We start from the raw sequence: 26643 nt of genomic DNA, 5'->3' as shown, positions 1-26643 counted from the left end.
ATATACTCAAAGTGTTTTATAGATTTGTACAAGCTAAAAACTAAATCCAAATTACGGACAAGAGAAATTGATACTAAAAGAAACACAAACTAGAAAAGAAGTGAAAGATGCACAGTCTAAAAATATATCCAAAATGTTCTACAGATTATACAAATTAAATTTAAATCTTAATCGTCGAAAAGAAAACATTAGTAATTCAAAGTAGAAATTAACAAAATAAGATAGCGATCCAAAGCAGAAAAAAAAGTGAAAAAAAAAAATTTCTCTGTCAAAGATAGTATTAAAATGCTATGTGGAGCATGCAGATAGGGTAAATTTAATTTAATCCAAAGTTCCTGGATGATATAATTTCGCGACAGAAGTGAAAACGATGCGTCGCGCAAAGCTCGGGCAAGTTGAACGGGAAAAATTTCTTGGCAGAGACGCACGGAATGTAATATCGATCGTGCGTCGTCCACTGTGTCAATTTCATAAATGATATATGCCTAATTTAGGTGCCAGCCGTCTGGGTTACCCGCGGTCAATTTATCATACAGAACAATTAATCGTCTGCTTGCCGTCGCGTCGCTGGAACTATTGACTCGAACTACTTAGATCCTGGGTGCTCGAAGCTTAAACCGCCACTTACTCCGTAGAAACTAATTTACTCCTATTTTTTTTTTCCAATTAACTAAACCAGACTATGATTCCGGCATTTTCTTCGAACATTCACTTTATTTATGATGAAGTGAAAGTGCTAAGAAAATGACTATTGCTATTCGTTTTATAAAAATATTTTACTCTTAAGGTTATATAAATTACTTTTTACATTTTTTGATATTTTTTGTTTTATCATCGCATATATTTGAGAGAAATTAAATTATGTTATTGTATATAATTATATAATAATTTTTCGATCATTTTGTTTCTTCTTAATTTCCAATAGAGCTATTTCGAACACTATTGTGTATCCAGCATGACCAGTAGAATGCTGACTGATTTTAATTGTTTGAAATTTCGATAGATGCCTGAAATAAAAAATCTGCTATCTGAAATCAGATAGATGCCTCATCTTTGGAAATTTGTTAGAAGCTTCAAAAATTTTTCCTGTCGTTCAACTGAGATTTGTTCCATACTTAAGTTAAAAATGGTAGACTGGAAACTTCAATAATTGAAATCATTGTATCGTTAATTCTCAAATTTTTTTTTGTTTTATAAAAGAAATAAATTAACGTTCCCTCTATTCTCTATCGAGTTATCAAATGCTTTATCAGTCATTACTTACGTCAGGTGTGTTAGCCATGTTATAATTTCTTCCCACTGGTATCCATATTAAATAATGAAATGGTTGAAAGGACAAGGAAAAAACGTGAGGTGTATCTGGGTAATTAAAATTAGCATTGAAACTTGAAAAACGACGTTGCACAACGAAAGAAACGAAAAACCTCTGTTGTATAGCTCATTGCCATTGTTACGCGATTAAAAGTCACGACTTCGCGGAACATTTCGATCACTGGTTTCTCGGAAGCGTGTCAATTTGTGTTGCTTTACACGCCGGATAACTATCGATTTTCGAACTTGATTGTGTGAGTTGGTCTTACCTTGAACTCGAACAAAGTTCAAAGGTCGCTAAGAGGGAAAAAGAGGAAAGTTCGGAAAAGCTGGCGTAAGGAAAACTCTGGGTGTTTATCGACAGCTACTACCTCATCGATGAGTCAGATAAACGTTAGAAGTCTCTTAAATTGTTTTCCAATAAATGGACGAATTTCTGGATATTTTCTGATGACGTTAAAGATTCGATACATTTGGAACATCTTGATTGTTTAATTCACGAAAATTTGCTTCTTGATTGACGCTATTTTTTCACAGAAACAAACGATTCAATTAAAATGCTGAATTATATGTTCGATCTTTGAAACGCATGGCCAGACAACAAAACTTTGATTAATATCAAGAATTGTCACGTTAAAAATTTAAGGAGTCCTGAACATTTCAATACGTTAACCAGTGAGCTGTCGCAATCTATTTGGAAAGTGTGTGCCTAAAATGTGTCGCATTCTTCACACTATATACAAATGTTTCATAATAATTATTTATATATCTTTATCAGTTCTTTTACTTCTTCTTAACCTCCGACTGTTCCAAAAATCTTAAAATTTACGAATATATTTTAATTTTCACTAAAATTGCAATTTAAGCAGCAAATTATAACTACGTTTTACGCACGACGAGTATACTCGTTATAACACAGAATATTGACATTTCTTTATGACCAGTATACTCGTGAAAAACTGCTAACTGATTAATTTACCAAAATTTCATTCCTCGGTTTGTGCTATTTTCTTCGAAAACCATCAGCAGCTATCGAAATTCTGATTGTCTTCAACTACCGAAGATCGAATCGTAGATTCGATAAATTCCGAATATTTCGATCTGTTAATTTACTCAAATTCTCTAACGATGTTTATATTTAATTACCATATTGTATTAAATTGACACTATCTGTTTTAGAAAAATAAACGGAAATTAGAAACGACGAAACGATAAGTTTTTGAGGACCGTGACCTGATAATACCACAGCTCAGTTTTCATCGTATCGAGTGACGAAATTCACTCTGAAGTAATTTAATTATTGTCTAGGAAGTTGGATGGAGCTGCTTTGTTACCAAGATATCGGAGCATCGTCTTTGTCCTGCTTTCCCTTCTGATCGCCGATCTCATTTCCTTCACGCCAGCCCGATACCGCTTAATAATTGCATCTCCGTCGACCAGCCACTGGTTGCCGTTGATTTAACTTCCTCCTGCTACCTCTGCATCACGATTTGTTCAACAAACTATCGCATCGGGTGTATACTATCAAAATTACATCGACCCACTCGGCTTCGGTACGCGAAACTTCTCAGTTTGTTAGAAATCCTGCGACCCGGTTTCTCTATGAGACGTTTGAAAAGTCCACTTCGATCTTTGATTAAATTTTCTTTCACCCTTTCGCCACCACGCGTCACGCATATACGTGACGCGTTCTAAAAGCCGTTTGGACTATCTTCTTATCATTTTCTATTGTTATTCTTATTTGTTCTATACACGTAAAAATATGTGTCATATTACGCAAGATGTTGGAAATTCGTAAAGAAAAGAGAGTGAAGACGTTTTCTCTTTTACGATTGTTGATAATATTTTATGACTTCTATTGATTCTGAATTTTATTATTGAAAACTATTAAAGATGTTACGTTTTATGGTTTACGTTAATCCCTGATTTTATTTCTGGGAATTATTTGTGTCGCTATGGCTATGTACAAGTTCAAAGGAAATTTTCTGCAAGAATACGAGTATCAAAGTATTCTACAGTCTATTTCATAGTTATTAATAATATGCCGGCGCTTGCGACCAAATTATTCACGAAAATTGTGCAGCTTGCGAATGACTATTAAATAAATAATTAAAAACGCCAATTATTAACTGTATACGAAAATATACTAATAATTTTACTAATAATTGATCATTTCCTATATGTCAATCGTCAAATCCAAATCAATGCACATCGATGCCGAATCCATTTAATGATCAAACAACAGGAAAAAGTAAAAAAAGAGAAGCATGACAAATTTCACGGATTCCGTTCCAGTTCGAAAAGGAACAAAAGGTAAATCAAAAGCCTCCAACAATTGACATTCGATTCGCCAGTGAAAGAATGTAAAACGAAGAAGAAAGAAATAGAAATGTAAGTGGCACACGTATGGTGAATAAAAATAATCGAGCAAGAATGGACATAATGATCGAAGCGGAAATTGAGCGTGCGACATGGTGCCAGATCTAATTTTAAAACGTTACGCTCCGAAAGTCTGTGAGAGCTGATCTTCCTCCATTCCTCTCTCTCTCTCTCTCTCCTCTCCTGTCTGTCTATTCTGCTCTTTCCATAGGATCGGACGATCGCGCGGCATTGTTAGTCAATGAACCGCGTAGTAGCAATTACTAAGCACAAAGCCACGGCCACAATAACACCGGTTAATTGTCTGGCTTCATGGGCCGGAGAGAAATTAATTCCAACAGAGAAGATTATTGCGCCACCGTTTCCAGATTAATTTTATGCCGGCTCGTCTAATTCCCTTCTCTCCCCGATCTCCACCCTCCCTTCCCTCCTCCCAGCTCGTTTCATTTGTTGCGTCGGCTTCGTTAGCTCCCTGGCTCGCGACGATGAAACGGACGGCGATGGGAACACGCGTTTCACTGTCTGTCACGGTTTCGTTGTCCATCGAATGGACGATTATCCCTCCATCGAATGGCCCATTATCCTCCATCGAAAAATGGATATTACAAAGATAATTAGCTAATTCGATACCCTGCGAGATCTCTTTTCACGGTTCATTTTTGTTTAAATTACTTTTGTTTGACTTCTTGGATACTTAATTTATGAAAAATAGCACATTCTTCGACGACGAAGGAAATTACTAGTCGGGCAGATGGTGGAAAATCATGAGTAACGAAGGATACTATAACAGATATTAATTAGCCGAAATTTGTACCATATATATAAGGCAACCGACGGTTTTCTGTTAAGAAATAAACACGATATGAATTTTCTGACCAAATTAACCATTTACTTAAAGATCAATTAAAGGCAATTTCTGTTATAATATAGAATATTTGACTTTTTCCTTTCGAGAATCTAAAAATTCCAGAATACTTTGATCACGTTAATGATTTACTTGAAGATTAATTAACAAAAAATTAAAAAAAAGATAATTCCTTTTTCAAAGTAACAAGGGAATATTTATTGAAGATTGATTAAGAGGAATTCCTGTTTTACGGCAAAGGCAATTGGCTTTTTCCTGTCAAGAAATAAAAACGACAGAATTTTCTGATCAACTTAAGAGATTAATTGATAGGAATTTCTGCTATATTGTTGAACATACTTGATTTTTTCCTCTCGGAAAATAAAAGCGACATCACTTTCTCATCTACTTGATGATTTACTTGAAGGTTAATTAACAGATATTTCCGTCAACATAAAACACTTGACCTTTTCCCCTCGAACAATAAAAACGACAGAATTTTTTGATCAAGTTATGACTTATTTGTTTACATTTTAATTAATACCAATCTCTGTTATATACATAAAGATTATGTTTTTCTGCAAAGTAACAAGGCATATTATATAAGAACTTAATTAATAGAGATTTCCATTATATATAAAACGATAGAATTTGCCGATCAAGGTAATAATTTAGCCAAATCTTTTCCCTCTTTGTACATTTTTCCGCGGAACGTTGTATCGACTGAGAAAAGAATGGAGGAAGGAAGACGTCGATTTATTTCGAGCCACGTAAAATTTAATAAACGTCCACGTACGGGCTCCGCTGGCTTACCATCTATTATTTTGCCGTAGGAAAAATTCCGGGCACGATTTGCGTGCACTGTCGCTCGAAAATTTATATTACAGTATGTTCGATCGCGTAGCATTACTCGGATGTTCGGGAATTTCGATTATCATGCGCTGCATTGGCTTGGAACGAAGGTCTGACCAGTGGCGTCCGATTCTACTGAGCACCGTAATTCTGTTCGTTTACGAAGAATTTCATAAATCTACTCGGCTGGTAATAAACGTAAATTGGCAATAGATCTATTTGCCTTGCAAAATTAATTTACAATCTTCAATTTCATTCGTTTCAAATACATTACGATAGAATTGCATTTTACCTGAAACCATCGAGGAACGAACAATTCATAGAAGTTCACCGATCCTCTCTACTGTTTATGATTTTTCCTTCGCACAATAAGAAGTTACGTTTAAACATGTGAATTCAATTAGCAGGAGTTTATCGTCCCAATAAATTAAAAAAATTACCGACAGGTTTAGAATGCATCATCGATATCTCGCAAATACGAATTTTGTTAAAAGAGGGGAACATTTGGAGAACAAAGACACTCACCAACGTGAACGATAGGCTTCGTCGCGATTTCGTGCAACAATTGGTCCACGTACTTCGAGTTCTGCGGATATAGTTCTGTCCTGGAAATTTGTAGGTGAAATTTCTCCAGCGTCGAACTGTTCTTCCTAAAAACAAACAAGAAACGCTACGTAAGTCTATGATCTAAGAATCACACGTATATCGAGAAAACCTTAAAAAAGAAACAAAACAGAGTACTTGATAATATTAGATGATATCGTACCATCAGTCAGAAACATGGAACTACTAATATTCAAAAATTCGAAAGAAAATTAGTTACAAGTTCTGTGCTATCTTGAAAAACATATTCATCAAAGGTCTATCAAACTAGAAGAGCTAACAGGAACGATTAATAACGAAATTATTATAGCAGGAGATTCGGTAGAATCGACTGAGAAGTGATACTAAATTTTTGGCCGATGTTGTAAGTTCAGAGATGCTGAATGTCTAGGTTATACGTGTGATGGTTCAAAAAACGCAATTCGTGGCCTTTTAAAATGCATAGGACATTGTCGACACGAGCCTGACCCCTCGTTTCACGCTGGATCTAAGGGCTCCCCGCCTGTCTGATAGGCTATCCCATAGCGAGGAAGGTGTTTCCCATGGCGGTACGTGAACACCGTTAAGGCGTGCTTCTTGGCTTATCTCCGGCTGGAAGGGTTCAGTTGCGTATGCGTGACACGTGTCCACGATAACGTACATTTCCTTGTTACTTCTTCAGTCCACTAAAATGTCATCTTTTTGCTCTCTTTGTCGCTGTCTGTCTTTTCCTTCTTGTATTAGCTTAGGTTTGGAATATCCGCGGTAAAATTGAAGAAAAATATATAACACGTACATTATTTCAAGAGAATTTTTGACAGCTGTAGAGGAACTTCGATTTCTGTTAAGCTTATTATTTTTAGCGATATCTGCAGGTCGTTAAAGTATCCAATGTTTCACAATTGAAAGCTTCATAAAAGTCAGGATAAATGACAGTAAATTATTTCCAGCGAATGGTATTGGACACACGTGTTAGGATAGAAAATTTATTGGGTGGCCTTCGTTGATATTCGAAGCTCGATATTATCATATCGAAAAATGGAACCTTCGTGGTAAATAGATTTAATGTGATGAATAGAATTCATTCATTTATGGAAGATTCGATGGCAAATTACATAGAATGTATGTAAAAATGTATAAAACATAAAAATTAAAGCGTTCGGTATAATATACGATGAACGAAACTAATCACTATCTAGGATAAATTTCTATAAATATTTGCCACTTAGTATATTTCCCTTTTACCTTTTTCATTTAGTACCCAACTAAAATTAAAACTCATCATTCGATTCGATTATGTCTTGACCACTTCAGTAAACTACGAAACACGCTACAAACTTTCCAAACGACCCAACAATTTCAGTCCGACTATGCTTCAACCACATTTCCACTCGATTCTTTATCCTTTTGATAGATCCATAAATTGAATCTTTACGGCGGGCAATTTTTCACTCCTTATTCGTCTAGTTGACAGTTTATAGGTAAGTGTTGCTTTAAAGAATTTCTTTTGTCCTGTGGTTTGTAAAAGAGGGTCGAAAGGGGAAACGGAAAAGAGAGAGCTTGTTTCACGATGGTTGATCTACCGTTTCAGCGGAAAGTCTTCATCCTTGTTCTCTTCCTTTTTCCGGAAAGGAAGTCGCAGAATGGCTGAGCCATTGCTTGCCGACTTGCATACTGATCGTTCGACGACGCGTCGCGTTCAATCTTTTGAATTATCTGGAGAATCAAAGGAATGGCTGAACTTACTGTAGATGCTGTTCTCGACTTATTCTTACAGAGCTGTAGCGATTCGTAGCTTTTTTCCTCTAACGTCTATAGATTTTTTATTCACGATAAAATTAAGTTCTTCGTTCATTTCAATGGTCAAAAAATTAAAAAAAATCAAGCTATAAAAATAACGAATTGCAAGAATTGCTTATTTTTTCATGTACACTGACCGACTGACGATAGTAGCATACGACAAAGTAGAATAATATAGGACAAACTAGCAATAAGAAGTAGAGAAGTGTCATAGTGTACACGAAAAATAGTATCGTGGTAGTGTGTACACGGTAGTAAGGCTGATTGCTGGTAACCATTCGAATTTGAAAGGCAAAAATTAAATAAAATAAGTAACAATAAAATATACACTGGCTTGTCAAAAGATTGAAACATTTATGAACATTATTTATGAATATTATGAGTATTATACATTTTAAAATTATATATTGCACATACTGTGTATATATCATTCGTGTATATACTGAGCTAATATATTTTTTATTGTAAATTACATATATAATTATATACGTTTTGAAATTAATTCCAAAATAATTTCAAAACGTATAACACACATTAAGTATAACACTTCTCGATCTTTTGACGCGCCAGTGTATGAAACAATTCAGTAATTTCAAAATTTGAGAAAATTCATAGACAGAAAAATAAACAGAATTTTATTACTATTTTATCGCAAATAGAAGAGTAGTAAGTATAAATCATTTTCGAAGAAGTTTTGTGAAAGATGCTGCAATATGCGTTTTAATAATGGCACATCTGATCTGTTTAGTTTAATTTATTTTGTTAACAGTTGGGTAAAGTAAAATTTACAGGTGATATAATAATTTTCGTTAATATCTTAGTCACGCCGAAGAATCAGGCCACGAAAGTTCCATCTCGTCGCAAGTCCGATGAAGTTAGCTGCGATATTGAAATCAGTTGCTCCGAATGAACACGATTTACGTCGAAAACACCTGACAGCCTAAACTTTGCCAACTCGGAAGTGGAAATCTCAATCAGTCTTTTTCCCGTGTTTGCGGAATGGTAAGGAAGAATTACCATAAAAACTCCAACAATCACAGCTAACCACAATCTTGACCAACTTCGTACAAATAGTCTTTAAAAACCCTGTGATTATCATCTTGGACTCTACCATTCAAATGGTGTAATATTCTCATCTAAATATCCCAACGTGTACATTCAATTATATTCGATATTAACCTTTCACTTGTAATATGGGTTGCCGAGTTCCAGGCGAAATTTTCATTGTTTAATCTCTCAGAAACGAAGATGTCGGAGGTATTTATTTTTATTGCAAAAGGATTTAAGCATTTGTGCAATGTATGGCTTATATAGTATAGTAAATTATGGACTACGACAAGTACGTTGGAATTTGTTCAGATTCTTTTAAACATCGAAAATAAGAAGAAATCAGAGTCAAGGCATGAAAGATCCAGGATGACGATCGCGTTAGTGAAAAACGATATTCCCGGAGGGTTAACAAGATTTATGATGAAAAATATCAACTAAATTATTTATAACGTTAAAACGAATAATACGGATTTATAATATTAAAATGTATAATGCGAACATATAATATAAAAACATAATGAAAGACATAAAATAAAGCTTCCTTAATGCTGTTTCCATCTAAAAGTCCCAATTTTCTACGTAATTTATACCAAATCTCTTCCTCCTTGATTCGTTAGATAATCGATAATGAAACAAAATTTGGAGACGGATATCGAGCACTAAAAATTGAAACGCTGGGAAAAGCAACATTTCGTATGCAAACTTAATATTTAAACGCAGCCACGTTTCCGTTTGACATTAAATTCAATGGTTGCTGGTGCAATTACTATAAAACACTCGAAGGCCGAGTCGGTCGAGGCCAATGAGGGCGAAAAATATTTCCGGAATTCCATACATAACAACTATTCAGACGTTCGCCTCGTAAATTTTATAGGAATCCGGTGCGGCAATAACGAGCTTCAGGGGCGCTCGTAAAAGTTGCTTTTTCCTGAAAACTTTATCAGCCATCACGGTCGGCCTCGGCGCGCGATCTATTAAAATTAATCAGCACACTAATTGTCACCTTAATCATCCTGCGTCTTCCCCTCTCTACCCATTTCCCCTGTGTGCCATTATTGCGACTGAGTTACGCAACGCGTCTCGTTTTTTCCCCCCGTGGAACTTTCCCAACCAGACAATACGGAATTCATTTATTCATAACAATGTATCTGGGTCTTCGAAACGACGAAAGATTATGTTAGAGTGATGATGGTAAGTTGACCTGGTTTTTCAAGTCGATCAAGAGAGAATAATTATTTTTCCAATCACCTATTGTTCATTGTGATTTATAAGAGAATTAAGTATCTTGGTGTGTTGTATGTGTGTGTGATCGTGTAGTGATTCGTGAAAGTATTTGAATATTCGAGCTGGTGAACTAATTGACTTCGTCTTTTATTAATTTCATTGTATAAATGGACGACTAATATTCGGTTTTCGAGAAATGAATAATTTAGCTTCGTAAGATCATTCGTCGAATATGACCGATAAACGACGACCGATTTTAAGCTAAATTGAAAAACAATAATGTTCGTAGAATCGTCACATTCCTGTATTTCACAATTTACGAAGTTGACATCATTTTTGACATTTTCTGAAATATTTCCAGACTTTATTAGTAACGAAATTCGTTATATCGCTGGATGGATGTTTGCGAATTCAGGGAAAATTTTTAATATACAGAAGACGCACGAAGAAAATGCACATAATGGACAAAAAATATGCCAAACACCAGTAAAGAAATGTGAATTTCCATAATTACAAAGACTAGAATGGGAAACGTTCGTAAAGATAGGAAATTTGCATAAATATCCGCAATATAAGCGTAATAATCGTGTCTTATTACATCCTTATGAAAGTTTCGCATGACGCGATGAAAGTTCCCACAAGTTTCGGAATACTTTCTCGGGTCGCTGTAGTTATGTTTTCTCGATATTAATGCAAACCATGAAAAGGAGAGCGAGGTGAGGCTTTTGCAAGACAAAGTCGATTTAAGTGAGGTCAATGTATCTCAAGGACCTTCTTGGCGAATCGACTTTATAGAAGGAATCCTAACAAGGGCGTGGATATCACGACACCTTAATTAACCAACTTCAGAGATGTTTGAAGGTGCTTTGAATTAATTGCCTCAATCCTTCGTGCATATCATATCTATACACGAGAGTCAGACTAAATCACGTCTCCCTTCTTTTCGGAATTGAGTCATTATACATTATATAATGTATATGCATGTTCTGTCGCAAAAATAATCCAATCTTTTAAGTTTTGAGTGATGTAACGTTTTATTTTTTTTAAGAAAAACAGTTATGTGCATTGAATATCATGCAACACAAACAAATTTTTCGTCGGGTGAACTTAAACTCCGTTCTGACGTTGATCGTAATTTGTTGATTATAACTAATGATCTAGCCGCCATAAAAATTTCACATAATGATAATGAAGGATGTATTTCTATGTGACAGAAATTTCGTATCGATGTCGCCACTGATTTCTTCAAGTCATGAAAAGACCGGTTTTATACGATAAACTGTATGTATATCATCTTACTTTACGTCTTTTCGTGTACTTTATCAGAATAAGAAAGGGAATAGGGCTGTCTGTCTAGAAGGATCTAACCAATTCAAGGAACAGATCGTGTTAGAAAATTGCTTTTTATAAGCTCGTTTGGTGAAGACAATTTTCATCCCTGGTGAAGTCGTTGTCCAAAGAAATTCCAGTTGAAGATTGTGCTGTATTTAGGAGGCTTCGAAGCTTTCTGCGCTATAGTATCTACTTTCGCACATAAGCTATATGAATACGTGGAGTACATTTAAGTGTAATTTATAAAATATGAAAAAAAGAAAGTATATTACTGAACAAAATATACATATTTCCTAATTTTTTCATCTCTTCCTTTATTTGTCCTCCGTTCTCTCTTTTCCTTTATTTCTAATTTTCCTCTCTCTTATTTCATCCCTTAATCCCCTTCATCATCTCCTTTCCTATTTTCTCTTTCCACGACTTGCCTTCTCTTCAAGAAGAAAATAGTTGTAGACTTTTTATATACGTAGGGAAATGCAATGTATTATTTACAAGGCGTATTTTACATAATAAATGCGTAAATATCACCTTATAATGGAAAGCTCTGCTAAAAAATAAGAAAAACGAAATGTTTGGTTCAATCTGTCTCCCGGATGCAGATATCTAACCGACACAATCTTGATTACGCTATCTCGAAGGCGGAAGAGTACTTCCGATCAATTTCAATTATCTTACTCCTTCTGTAAATATCAACCACGACAGCAATCATAAAATGTCTTAAAAGCAACTTTTCTTTACACAACCATTCTTTTACATCGCCGTTTCTAAAGAAAATTAATTTCACGAATCTCCAAAGAAATACGAATTTCGTCTTGAGTGTTCAAATACAAGTAAATATCGTGTAATTTCTATAAGGAGAATTTCACACAATATAATCGTGACAATCGTGTCTCGTTATTGCGTCAATGAAATTTCAAAACATTTCATGCAACACGTACAACATGAACATGCAAGATTCTTATGGCGTTCGAATACTTTTAACGACGGATGCATATTCTTTCGTTTCAGAAAAAAGCACAGACAGCCTTTCGACCGTAGAAGAAGAAGATTGATGAACAGATTGGTATATACTTTGGACGGTTGGTCACAGTGATCACGAAACGACCTCTGCCATGCTAATCTCCATTGTCCACTGCACCATTAATTCCAAGGACCGTCGTGTGCTGTTTTATAAATAACGTCAACCACGAACAACATATTAATGTGGTTATGATTCACTTCGATAATGTCATCTCTCGCTAACGTTCCAGAAAACGGAAGAAAAGTTTTTGTGTTATATCAGTGACTAACGAAAGTATTCGAGCAAATCTCTAAAACAGAATAATTTCTTTAACGTTGGATCAAAGGTGATGGCGAAGAAAATAGATCCATTTGAGGTTATAATGAAAATTAAAGAAATATATTTTGTGACTACGATCAATCGCAATTTCTACAAAACTTTTTCGACGCATCATCTAGTAAACTAATCGATCTAGCTTCTTAAAAAAGCTCGAGTCGTTCGGACCAATATTAAAAAAGTTATTCTGTTTTATAGGATGTCGAAATGCTTTCGTGAGTCGCTGTACATATACGGTGACTAATTTCCTTCCATGGAAATTCGTCATCGTCGTTGCGATTCTCTTTTTGCTTCCGTGCATAATTCTTTTCACGATGAAACCGACGACGTAGTAAGATACGGAAGCAATTTGGCTTTGCATACGCTAATTAACGTAATCTTGCGAACTGCAGCTGGCGTGTGAGAACGATACATTAGACTTCTATGAGCACGTCATTTTATCGCGTGGTTTGTAGAAACCCTATGAACGTACTTTCATGATCCTTGACAAGGGAAATGGTTATCGTTCTTCATGAAAGCGTTCTACAAGATGAAACACGAAGAAAGAAGAGAAATTAATTTTATAACGTTTTTAAGTCTCTTAACTCTTCAGTTACTGCGGGTTAGGTTACGATGCAGTACAGGAGAGCCTGTTCATTTTTATATCTATTGATATTAAATAACAGCAAATGAATATAAATCATCTAGCATTGTTATTTTTTGAATAACTTAATACGTATTAATATTCAATTTTTAAACTCCTATTTCTACGTAACACTATACATTTCCCATTTCATCTAAAAAATTTAAATTCTATTTCCTAAGGAATTCTCCATTTTTCTAAGAATCCAGATTTGTTCATTTATATTCCTATAGATAAGAAACAACAGCAAATAGATATAGAATCTTCTGGAATTTTTACTATTCCAATAATTTGATATAAGTCGATATTAAATTTTGCAATTTTCGTTATATATAACACTATACATTTTCCATTTTATCTACAGAATTTAAATTGTATCAATTAACCCCCACTGCCAATTCTCAGATAGTTCAAATTTGTTCATTTATATCTCACTCATACAGAACAACAGCAAATGGATATAAAATCTTCTGGAATTTCTGTTCTTTGAATAACTTGATCTACATTGATATTAAATTCTGCACATTCCTTTTATATACAGCACCATAGATTTTCTATCTTACATTACACAAGCTAATCCTACAATCCAACTTCTAGTAAATGATTTCAAGAAATATGTATCCTGTGCAAACATACCCATGGAGTAGAGAAGATGACTACGAGGGTAGAAAATGTGCCGAGACGTGTATCTGGATTTTTGCTCGTTTTCTTCTTTCGAAATCTGCGTTTACTCGACTACGTTGTTCCACATAATGCGTGTGTCTCCATTCCGCGTAGATGCGTTTAATATGCATGTGCTGTACGTATACTCCCGAGGATTAAACTCTGTGCCAGGTCAAAGCATCGAATTACCCACGTAACTACACGGTGATCTCGTCACCGTGGCGTCAAAACTCAACATAATTCAACGCTTGTGTTCGTCCTAACAACTTTCAGAGTTCTTACCAAGTTTAAGAGACAATCGTGTGAGTTGGAGAAGAAATTTTAATCTGTACCCTTCTTTGCTAATTCCTACGAAAGTAGATGTAAATCACATTTTCAGATTATTTTTTCGTGCAAGGCTTGTCGTCCAACAAGATTAATCTTAGTAGAAATAAAAAATTCTTCGATCTTTAACTTGTTTGCATTTCCTTATATTATTAAAAGTATGGTAGTTTAGTCGAGGAGTTTATAGATCTACAATGATTTAAAAAATATTTGAATATCTATCATGAACGTATTTCATGGATATATTATGCGTTGCTTAAGAAATTGAACAAAAATTCGTTAAAAATTCATTATCATCTCTATTAGATCGTCCCTAAAGTTTCTTTATTATTTCTTCTATAAGAAAATAATAAATGCACAATATTTTCTGCTATATCCATTTTGTTCTATTACTACAAAATGGATCATACACAATTCAATGAAATAATATAAAACAAAAAATGTTGTGCGAAAGAAACTTTTGAAAGGCGATCTAACACATCCGTAAGATTACTTGTCACGAAGAACTGGCATAAATAATCGTAGCTTTGCAACTAAACTTCCACAGATAAATAATTTAATTTGCAACAGTACTACATTTATTCTCCTAATCTATATTAATCGATCAGCACGTTCTGAGCTTTTACATTTGATTGTTATTATCTAGCAATAAGAAACCAGAAAACATCCAGACCTATAAATTATCAACAACGATCGAGCATGCGGTACAGCTTGTAATTACTAAACTTCGATGCCCCGTGAACGCGTCTACATGCTGAGCTGATCCGTTATTTATAAGAATCACGTTAATTCGTTTGCGTTCCCCTTTATAGATTCAGATCGCGATGCCGCGAGATACGTCAAGCCGGCAGCTACGTGTATTTTAGTCGCGGGTAATTTCGTGGGAAACGCAGGACGGACGAGGGATCATCTTAACATTCTCCGGAGATAACCGCTTGCCTGGATTCTGTTTCCAATTATCCCCTAGGCGATCCTCGCGTCTAGACGAGGCTTTAATTTATAATACGATTGGACGGAGTCTCTCGCGACGGATTGGAATCATTCTGAAGGACGTTCATGGCGTCTTTGATAATCGGATATCAGCACAAAGATGAACGCGGGGTCCGCATCGATTCGTTAGGGGGATTAATTTTAATATCTTTGAAACTACTGTCCTCTACGCGTGCAGGCAAGAGAGACCAATCCCGCTCGTTTATACGTAGTATGATATTGTTTAATTTTGTCATTAATTTAATCGTGTATGGCAAAATCTTTACTGTGTTTCCTACAATTCTTCTTTTTTTTCGATAGAGAAACTACGCTTGCTTTGAGTAGATAGCTAAGAATTTTCTATCACTTTGAGATATGGCTAGATGGTTCTTACGAAGAGTTTTGAGAAAGAGAACATTCGTGGTAGACGTAACGTAAAAATGACGTAGCATACGCGTTCGATAGTCATCGAAAGACTGCGGATTTGTATGTACTTATAGAAATTTTCGAGGTGTGAAAATGTACAGGATGCGGGAAATATGCAAAAATATATAAAACATCCAAAGTACGCAAGAACCAGTTTTTTGTCTAAATTAAACTCGCAAAAAAACATGAACGCGCGTAAATATCAGCGGATCTGTATTCGTGAGATATACTGACACTCACCGATGCTCATTTGCGCATGTAAATACAGCTTCAAAACGACAATAAATGTTACTGCATAAAATTCGCCATCGAAAAACGTATAAATCCTACAAATTTTTCAAGCGAACTGTGTATTTATAATTCCTCTAAAAAAACAAAAAACCAAAAAAAAAAGAATATAAAAAAATAAAAAAATAAAAAAACTACAAAGCAATCGTATCGAAAGTTTCGTGTTAATTATTTCCTGTTAACCCAGTAAACCAATTTCCAATGGAGCGGATATACACGCGGGAAAATGAAAATAGAAAAAAAAAGGCTACGTGTGGCGCAGGCATTGGTCGGTGATGATTTTTGGCGAGGGGGTGTGAAAATCGATAGGGGAGAACCGACGGCCACTGCACATATTGGCCAACCGGCAATTGATGAGATCGTTAAAGTAGGCACACCGTGCATATCTAGTTGGGGTTTCATACAATTCGTGCAAGTGTACACGAGCCTCTGTACGTGTACCTGGTCGCGCGCTTCTGTGTGCACAGGTCAGAATGCACACAGTCTACCTCAATATGCAGTGATCACTAATGCAATTTCATGGCGCATGCACGTGCAGTAACGAAGGCTTAGGTCACGCTTTCATATACACTGACTGATTACGTCTTGTCTGTCTACGTGCAGCCGTGTAACTAGGCTGTCCGAGTGTCGTTTTATGAAAACGATTCCGCGCGGAATCGAACTAGTATCCACCCTGTTCGCCGTATTAATTAACTTTCTTGTTTAGTTTCGTCGGACACTGCGATCCGAGCGCTTCTCCGACTTCTATGGGTTATTTTTAAGCAAGAATGTTAGCTGTCGCTAAGGTTATACCGGTCTATTTCAAAATTATATCGATCTATGAAATTATGCTAGCGACAACATCGCACGCGACGCAACGCGTAACGTTTAATTCGCAACTTTCTTCTCGGTTGATTTTCAACATCGAATTCCAGTGTTTGACGTTGAGAGTTCGAAGTTTATAAAGTACAACGTGAGTATATAAAGAGGTGAAAGTGAAAAGTACTTCTGACGATATAAATAAAATTTGTTTCTTTTTATACGTTTCAGGTATCTCACATGTTTTGTTTACCTGAATAAAACGCTACGTATCCTCTATCCATCATAGTTTTGCGAGTATTTTATTCTGCGCAATGATAATGTCAATTTAGGAATAAATTTAGAAATTCATGTTTCACGTCTGATGAAAGAGTTATGAAAACAAACGTTCGAATCTGTAGTTCGCCACCGAATGAAGAAACTGAGATATTTATAGTATTCACAATAAAACATATTCTATCTAAATCATAGAAACAGTTTACGTATCTCTGATTTATTTGCTTGGCCTAGTTAGTTAACATATCACATCTACTGTTCTTTTCTTTTTTTCTTCATTTTTCAGAATACGTCAAAACATTTGAAATTCACCCTGTTCTTTACCTTTCAAGCAAAGTGAAGTTACGCAGGACTGTTACGAAATAATAACTAGAATTACGACATAAGGAAAATTATAAAAAATGTTGCAGTTAGGAACAACGTAATTATCATTTTATTCTTATGGGAGAAGAAAAAAAGGAAAGGAGTGTTGCATCGATACTTGACTGAAATATGCAAATGAAGCGGAGCAGCTTGGTTTCCCTGGTAATATCCGTAGGTTACTAGAAACGAGACGGACGTCTTTTTTCTTTGGACGGATGTTCTTGCGAACAGGACAGGCCGCGAAATTCGCACGAGAGGAACAGGACAAGAGACAAAAATTGGGAAACTTCCCGGAAGCTTCGGTTTCTCTCCACTGGTCTGGAAAAAGTTCCTAACGACAGCCTGCACTTTTATCGGAGTAAATAATTATCGGTTGCCTGTTCGACTCGCTCGCTCCCTGTATATTTTTCTCTTAAAATGAAAAGAGAAATTCACCAATCGGAGCCTGCTGGCGTAAAAACAATCAACGTTGAACGAAGTCGCTCGTTATCGACGATTGGATGATGGATGACGTCGAGATGTTCAGAATAGCAAAACAGTGATACGTTTTGTTTAGAAGAAATCCAACGAAAGCGTCTCTTGATCTTTGCTCTCTGTTTGCCGGCTTCTTATCTCGAGAAATTTATAAAACTGGCAATTAGCCTTAATCGAGTTAGCCTTGACTGATGAATCTTATTCGCGGACTGACGTTTCTCGACGTAAGGTATAAAAAAGAAGCGACGTCACGTGAAACCAAACTAGCACCGAGATGTGCAATAAACATCATTGCCAAGATTCCCGAAGCTAAACAGAATTAATTGAATCTTGAATATTTGAAACGCCATATTAAAGCAAATTGTTGCTAATAAAATTGCACGGACGTCATACAGTATCTTTGATTTAAGCGACGCTGAGTGGAGTTTTAAAATTCATTCTCCGAACTAACCAACTTCGATCGTACAAGACTTCAAAATTCATTTCTTCCTTTTATCCGATTGATTCCCAATTACCTCTAAAGATTTCTTTAAAACAGAACAATAAAGGAGAAACATTGCGTTGAGCGACAGACATTACTAAACAATGCAACGAACATCGTCAAACTTCGTTCCCTAAACTAATTTAATATTCAAATTTCATACTGAAATTCTATTCTGAAACTAGACAAAACCAACTCCATATACTAAAACAAATCAAATTCAAATGACGATGAAATTTGATTATCATCTGTTACATAATCAATCCTTAGACATAGTCAAGCTTAGTTTCTTCTGCAATTCTATTCCTTCATCATTCTACGTAGTAAAACATTCAAGCTTACGTAAAACCAATTGAAATTTAAACTACCATTTCTCTAAGTTAATTGACTGCAACGATAAGAAAATTTCACAATTCATTATCGTTTCCTGTATGATAATAATTAATTGTCAATGTATTCTAAGATCTCTCATATAGGTCGAACTTCGCCCCCTAAACTAATCCATTTTGATAATAAAAAATCAATGATACGCTTTTATATATAAGCATTCGAGCGAATATACAAGCGTCTAAAACTTTAACTCCAGTTCCTAAGCTAATCTATTTCACTGATAAAGAATCGATAATACACTTTCCGTTCTTTGCGCGCTAAAAGAATCTGTCTGCAACGAAATAAAAAAAGAAAAAAAGAAGGAAGAGAACGCGATCAAACTTATTGGCTATAAGTGAATTATCAAGTGAGCGAAGAGAGTCGATTGCTTCTCCTTTGAGACGTATGATCCTGGATCCAGGCAAACGAGCCCGGCCTGATTAGATGGATTGTCTGATTAGTCTGTTTCCCAACGAGTGAAGAAGGGGTTAGCCGGAAGTCAAGGAACAATCGCGAGTCTTCCGGTGTGGTTGGCAGCCAGCGTGTACGCGAACAAGCCAAACTGCAAACCGAATCTTCCGCCGTTAGATTGAGTTCGGAAACACGCGCGCCAGTCGAACTAATCTCGCCCCATCCTCAGACAGGTTGCCACTTGCGAAGCATCCCCTTTCTCAGCCGTGTCTGTAACTCCATCAGGGACTAGGATTTAAGCTTCGTTCGCATGTACGAGCGATCGCTAGCCAGCAGATTCGAAATCCACAGGCTGGACGTACGCTGAATTTCTCCGAATCCTCGGTCTTGAGATGAATCTTCAATGAAGATAGATCCCATTTCCGCTTCTATGAACTGACAAGTGTTATCAAATGGACGACGCTTTTGGTTTCTTAGAGTTCACAGGTAACGTCGATGATTTTCAAGCAAGTTTCACGGTGCTAGCGAGGTTTCAACGATGCTGATGGAGTAGTTGAAGATCGTTTGAGATGTGAAACGTTTGCGAGGAATAATTGGAGTTATTCGGCGTTCCTTGGATCGAAAATTTCCAATTTCTTTCTCTGTTTTAGCTACCGTGTATTTCCTCGTGCTTCTTTGGCCGTTTTTGTTGGCTTTTAATTAGAAAATGTTAGGTGTAATTCTCTTCATTTGGATCGATTTTTGACGAAAGAAGTTTGAGCTGTTACTTTTCTAACTTTGGGGGGCCAGAGATTGAACAACGAAGAGAAACCAAGAAAACTGTCGGCTCAGATTCATTGAAACTGAAGACGCTGAATGCAACCAAGAATGATAACCAATTTCAGTTTCGTGATTACAGATATTTCAAGTCTTGCAATTAGATAGTTACACTCTGAACCTGCCAGTCTCGTAATTGCTCGTATAATGAACCTGTATGCATCAAGAACCATACTGGCAATTACGATAATTACGACTCACGCGAAACTCTGATTTCGCAATGAAGTAAATCTTGCACGACACCGTACAAAGAGACTAACAAACAAAAAGAGAAGAAGAAGACAGAAACTGTCACGTAAAACGTGATACGGACGCGAACAAATCGCGAATAATCTAATCTCAAACTGTACGCATCGCAGATGCAGGTATTTCAAAGTGACACAACCCAAACAAGTGTCTCAGAAAAATCGAAGAGATTACAGAAAGATTAGGGAAAGATGGCAAAAATACAAGAACTCTGGGAAACGATAGTCGAATATTGTTCTTGGAGTCTTTTTATTCTTATTCCTTCTATCTTCGGAAAAATCTTTAGAGATACTAACTTTTGTCAGACACACACAGCATTGAATTATTTTTGCTTGTGACGCTTTTGAAACGCACGATACAGCGAAGGCCGCAGGTATTCCGGTCTCTACCGGAATCTTAAAAAGAGAAATTGGAGAAACTATAAAGCACGGAGGGTAGCTAATGGGCAGCGGCACTTACCACTGAATTTTTTAGAGTGGCTTATCCACGTGCTGTTGAAGAACAAAGAAGGCGTGAAGCCAGCACGAGGAGGAGGAAGTCGGGGGAAAGGGAAACGACGGGTTGAGAGAGAGCGGAGAGCCACGAAGGTGGCGTTCATTTGTTATTCATAGGGTCGCCATAGCGCTGGCACGTCGTCGAACAGGTTTCGAACACGTTCGCCAAGAGGACCACGAAGCCCGCAAACTCATCCGACAACTTCAATTACACAGATCTCTTCTGATCGCGAGCCGTCAGCTTTCGAATATATGTATTTCGGATATTCCATAATTGAAAAGTTTTCTCGAAAAAAAGAAGTTTCGTAAGAATGCAGAATGCGGAATTAAGTAAATTAAAAAAAACTTGTACGTCTCATACTGTACGTGTTATATAGAGCGTTGATTTTTGACGAATTTGAGAAGACGAAAAGTTTACATATACTTCAACGTGGACTTTCGATTTGCGAACAATTTAAATATTAAAACGTTTATTTGTCTTAATTGACTGAAACTTTATTAATAGGTGGAACTGAGTGGTCATCTATTTCGATAGCAATGTAAGTTCATTTCCTGTAATCTGCATCCTGTTCAGTCGAATGATCGATAATGAAAAGCAAATGACAACGAACGTAATTCTAACCTTTGTACCCATAATATTGCGCGTGCAGATGTGAACAAGTTGTTTAAATACGATCCAGTAATATACTCGTAAATTATTATTATTACTGTTATTCTTATCAAGTTAAATTGTTATAGCTAAATGTAATTATCATTACGTTTAACGTATTATTAAATTAATAATAGTCTTACATTTATATCGGATCGTATCAAAGTGCAAATCTAAGATTGCAGAAAGATTCGAAGAAATATCACATGTTGTCGTTATCTTATTTTCTCTTCATCATGAATAACATCGTATCAACAATCGATATCTGATGGCGATACACGTATATATGTTGCAGTCTAATAATATAATATTTATATAATTTCACTCTATTAATTTTCAAATATCATATAAGATATTTACACAGAGAAATAATTGATTAAAGCATAAAATATAGATCTAAATAACTAAAATTTAACCAACTGTAACAGTTCATTAACTTCAAAGTAGCGTAAGTTCATTCACAGTCCTGAAAAAGGATATTGGCCTAGTTAATTTTCCAAGTAGCTATTTGTATAATGAACTCATTTGTACTCAAACAAATAGAGACGTGGACAAACTAAGTAGACCGTATCAGGATTTTTCAATCGATGGAAACGCGAACACTTGGATATTTCAAAACAGAGGAAAATACGCTTTCACCACTTTCAAAATGAAAGATCCATATAAAACATTCTGAAAGTTCATTAGATGGATAACGAGAGACCACTGTCATGATTATATTGATCAAAGCTGAAACCAATTTGAGAATGTATATAGAAATTGCAAGATACTGTAAATCTATATTTAATTCATAAAAATCAATATTAAATTCAGGAGAAGACCTATAAATCTTTTCGCAGAGTCTCCCACGACGTTCTCTCTTCCTTCAAAACGAAGAAGACCATAGAGAGTAGCTTTCCTTCGCGAAAATGAAATGCTAACACAGTTTTAATAATAACACAGGCCCGTGTGGTAAGGATAACGGCCCTCGCGCAAAGAAGCTAGATTAACCAATTAAAAATTGAATTGCCAATTGAATTCACCTTCTTTCGCGTTTATCGTACGAAGCACGCGGTATCGTTTATCATAGGCTAATTATCGATCAATTGGAACGAAACGACAATCGAAAGGTCGGTTAATTATCTTGTTTAAAGGTGCGTCGATCAACGGAATCGTGCAGTTACCGCGCGTTAAAACCGACATTTATCACATCGAACGCGAAATTACGATAGATAAGAACAATAATTATCGATAACCGCGAATGTGTCGATAGGGTAGAAACTCCATTAATACGTCTCTGCCTGCACATAATTACGCAATATCGAAAATCCAGCGAAACTATAACCGTATAATGCCTCGGAATTAACGTGATCTAACGAAATTACGGGTAATGTAATATTCGATTAATGAGTAACGTATATATACCACGAGCTGTTTAAGATGAGAATAGAGAGAACGATGCACAATCTAAGCCACGGCTAACAAACGATGAATTAAATACCAAGCGAAATTAGTAGTCGGAACGAATCAATATTTACTAAATTAATACGAACGAAGAGAGGCAGGTTCATTAATTAGCGAGCAATTGCCCGGCGTGCTTCTCAAAAGCGTATCGCTGGGCCAATAGAATGATTCGTCCGCCAAAACTACACTCGAATCACCACATACGAGTTACGATGATACTAACTATGAATCGGCAGGTCGTGCATAATGAGAGAGGAACCTCTAAGAACGACTATCGTAATTATATCAGCAAAATTTGGAACAAATTCTAAAATGTATATGGCAGTCATCGTGAATGCATTTACGGTTTAATCGCAAAGTTTTTGTTGGTTTAATTATTAAAGTATATAGAGAAATATAAGAATACGAATTGATAAACTACAAAAAGTGTAGTGTTTATGATATTAATATATAATAAATAAAATTAAGATGTAATTCACAAACTTTATTGAACTGATATATCATTGCGAATTCTCATAGTGGAACATATTCAATTTTAATTATCCGAGGAATCGATAACTTTGAAGAATATCTCTTCTCGACGAAAATTCATGTCTAAAGAAATATGTCTCTATCGTTAACAGATTACGGATGTTGTCGTGTGAATACAATTAAAAAAGAATGGAATCCAAACAGGGATGCTTCATCCCCTAAATACTCTAAAAAGTATTACACTTTAGATATTTCATGTGTATCATATAAATTTTTAGATCTTCAAATATCTCGTAAATGCATAAACATTCGCAGTCTCATCATTAGTAGAAAAGTGCTTGCAAAAAGCATTACGAGGGAAACAAGTTTCTCAGGAGGAAAAGGAATCTTATGCGTGCATTTGGCTCACATTCACAAAAAGGGAAAGTATATAGAAAAACTTGAGCGTGCCACTTGTTTATTAGTTGTAAAGAAAACTCAACGTTCCATTCGTTGAGATAAATGGCACAGACAGAAGTCAAGAAACAATTAACTAACGTTTATTAGAATTTATATTTTTCTCTATGGAGGTGACACCATCTTCTAACATTATTAAATAACTATTTCGCAAGGAGAATTACATTTAAACTCTAGTATATTCATTAGCGTGTAGAATATTTTCCAATGAAAGATGAGAATTTTTCAACTTTGTCACTTTCAGTGCTATTTACAAGCACTCTTCAACGAATGTTTTCCACGGGCCAACTTAAATCAATTTATTAGAACTGCATCCAAATTTAATTAAAACCAACCTAAGCATCTACAGTACATTTTGAACATTAAGTAAACTAAATGGAAATTGAATGAATTAATTAGCGAATAACTGCTCCGATGCACTTCTGGAAAATACATCGCTAGACTACCAGAACGATTCCTTGACCAGAATTACTCTCGAAACACCAGAGACGAATCATGACGATGTAAATTATAAATCAGTCGGCCGTACATTAAGCAGGGACCTTAAGAAGGCTGCATCGACCTCTTGAAATCGTTCTCCTACGTCTCGACGGCTTCTCAAAGGCGCCGTGGCACCGTACATACGAAATGAGCTCCAACCCTTCAAAATGCGCGTGCACACGACCGGAAGTTAACCCTTCGAGAAATAAGCCATCGAGGTCGGGCCATTATCAATCTCTGATTTTCTTTTTTAGAACTTCTCTGCTTCCCAACGTTGGACGTTCATGGTACAATAAAAAATCAGTAGAAGGCGGAATTCAGAGAAAATTTTTGGATCGTAAAATTTCATGGGCGGTATTAGACTGCGAGATGTTTTCTATAGAGTTCAAGAATTTGGAAAAAAGCATCTTGAAATTTGCCTATTTTACAACGTTCAAAATTCTTCGATATAAAAAAGTTTAGGTACTTGAGTAGAATTTGAGAAAAATAGTAATGAAATTAGCAGATAATTTAATATAGTAGTTACAGTTGGAAAATTGATTCCTAATTTCTTATGAATAATTCATCTTCCATTTTACATGTCTTTGGTGCAAGTCATTAATTATAATATACTAGTCTTCAAATCTTAAGCAAGTCTCAATCTCCACGAATAAATTAAAACAACCTGTCTGACCACTAAATTTCAGATATCCATAGGAATCAACGAAAGATAAAAATAAAATCTAAACATAGATTTCCTTTATCCTATTCGAAATATTAAAAAGAATATTATGCAGAATATTATTTCGTACACATTTGCATGCTGCTTGCACTCTGTATAATCGTGTACCCTTAAATTTTCCACAAATGCATAATTATCCGCATTTTGATCATAAAGAATATACTATACTTTAGACGCAACACATATATTTGCATATTATACACGTTGTAGGTATTCTTGCACACATTTAAGACCCCCATAAACGCGTAAATACCCTTAGCATGCTAATCATCAACGCATGCTAGCCTTCCAGCAGATTCCACAACCTGTTAAACCAGGTCAAGGAATCGGATAAAACGTACGTACAGTCGGAGCCTGTGTCTCTAACCATAAAACAAAACATCGACGTTTAACACCTGTCGAACATCTGCCGCTACGAGCGACAAATTTTAACGGTGACACGGGTCGTACAGATTTTATTAGAAGGCTGGCCGACCGTCTGTTGAATCGAGTTAAAGTTAGCATGAGAACGAGCGAAGATAAGCCATTGGGAAGGACGCGGCGCGTGGATGTCGGCATTCCCTGGCAAGATTTATCGTTCGAACAAAACGGAGACAAAGACGTCGTCGGGCGGAGGCCACGTATTTTACGGGACATCAGCAATTCTCCTGGGCAAATATGCCTGGTTGTTTGTTTTAGAGGCGGTTCGCCGCGATTCAACGAGCGCCCGCGCGACGTACACGCTTCGTCCTCGCCTCTCTTCGGGTCTTCGCGAACGAAGGCGTGATCCACGAATTCTAACGAGGCTGTGTGTGCAAATTTATGCGCCTCGAGTGCACCGTGCGTTCCAAAGTTCTGCTTGAACCTCGACATCCTCTCTCTCTCTCTCTCTCTCCCTCTGTCTCTCTCTCGTCATGGTCGTTAGACATCTAACAGAGAACCTTCGAAAAGCACCACTCGGTTGCTATACGCACATTAGCTTGTTCGAATGTTTGTAACATGGGTTTTTAATGAAATGAATACAATAGTGGGAGAGAAGATTTGAAAAATTTGCGGACGGGGTTCGAGGTACGCAAGTATCTGAGCAGGTGAGATATTTTTCAGGTTTGCAGCTAAAGCGCGCGTGAGATTTCGAGAAAAAGAAAGAATGCGTTACAAGGGCAACGAATTTGTATTTTGGTTTGTATAAGTATGAGTTAATTAAAATGAGGGGATAATGTATGGAATATTTGAATACAAATTATGAATTTATTAATTCAATTCAGAATCTTCTATATATGCCTCAAATATACTATAAAATCTGAATAAACTAATCGATATAATCTGATTGTTATACATATTCATTAAATGTACTATAAAATATGAATAAATTTATTAATTCAATTCAGATCTCGTTATATATGCCTTAAATATACTATAAAATCTGAATAAACTAATCAATATTTTTTATTAAAAGAATGCAAACTGATATAACTTTGATAATATGACTACTAACGAAAACATTAAAAAGTATATGGAGTAGTAGTTAATATAACGGGGAAACAAGTATTTATCCACGTAATTAGCAAAATATCATTCAAATCTTCAGAAACACACCATTCAAAATGTACACGACTCCTATTATAAGTGTTAGGCATTTATCATTTTGATTGCCCTGATATATCTAGTGTTGATCTAAAAATGATATAAAAATATAATAAAGCATACTCGATAA

The 26643-nt window shown here is 35.8% G+C and overlaps 1 protein-coding gene across 1 annotated transcript in view; it reads right to left on the bottom strand.

Moving 5' to 3' along the window:
* LOC132913152 (extracellular serine/threonine protein CG31145) overlaps positions 1–26643 on the bottom strand; it is a 93715-nt gene that overhangs the window by 23171 nt on the left and 43901 nt on the right. The window contains exon 2 of the mRNA XM_060971167.1: positions 5912–6036. Within this exon, the coding sequence (XP_060827150.1) occupies positions 5912–6036 (125 nt within the window). The remainder of the gene's footprint in view (positions 1–5911; positions 6037–26643) is intronic.

This window comes from Bombus pascuorum, chromosome 13 (assembly GCF_905332965.1).
Source record: "Bombus pascuorum chromosome 13, iyBomPasc1.1, whole genome shotgun sequence".
NCBI lineage: Eukaryota > Metazoa > Arthropoda > Insecta > Hymenoptera > Apidae > Bombus > Bombus pascuorum.
This window is presented reverse-complemented; position numbering and strand designations above follow the sequence as displayed.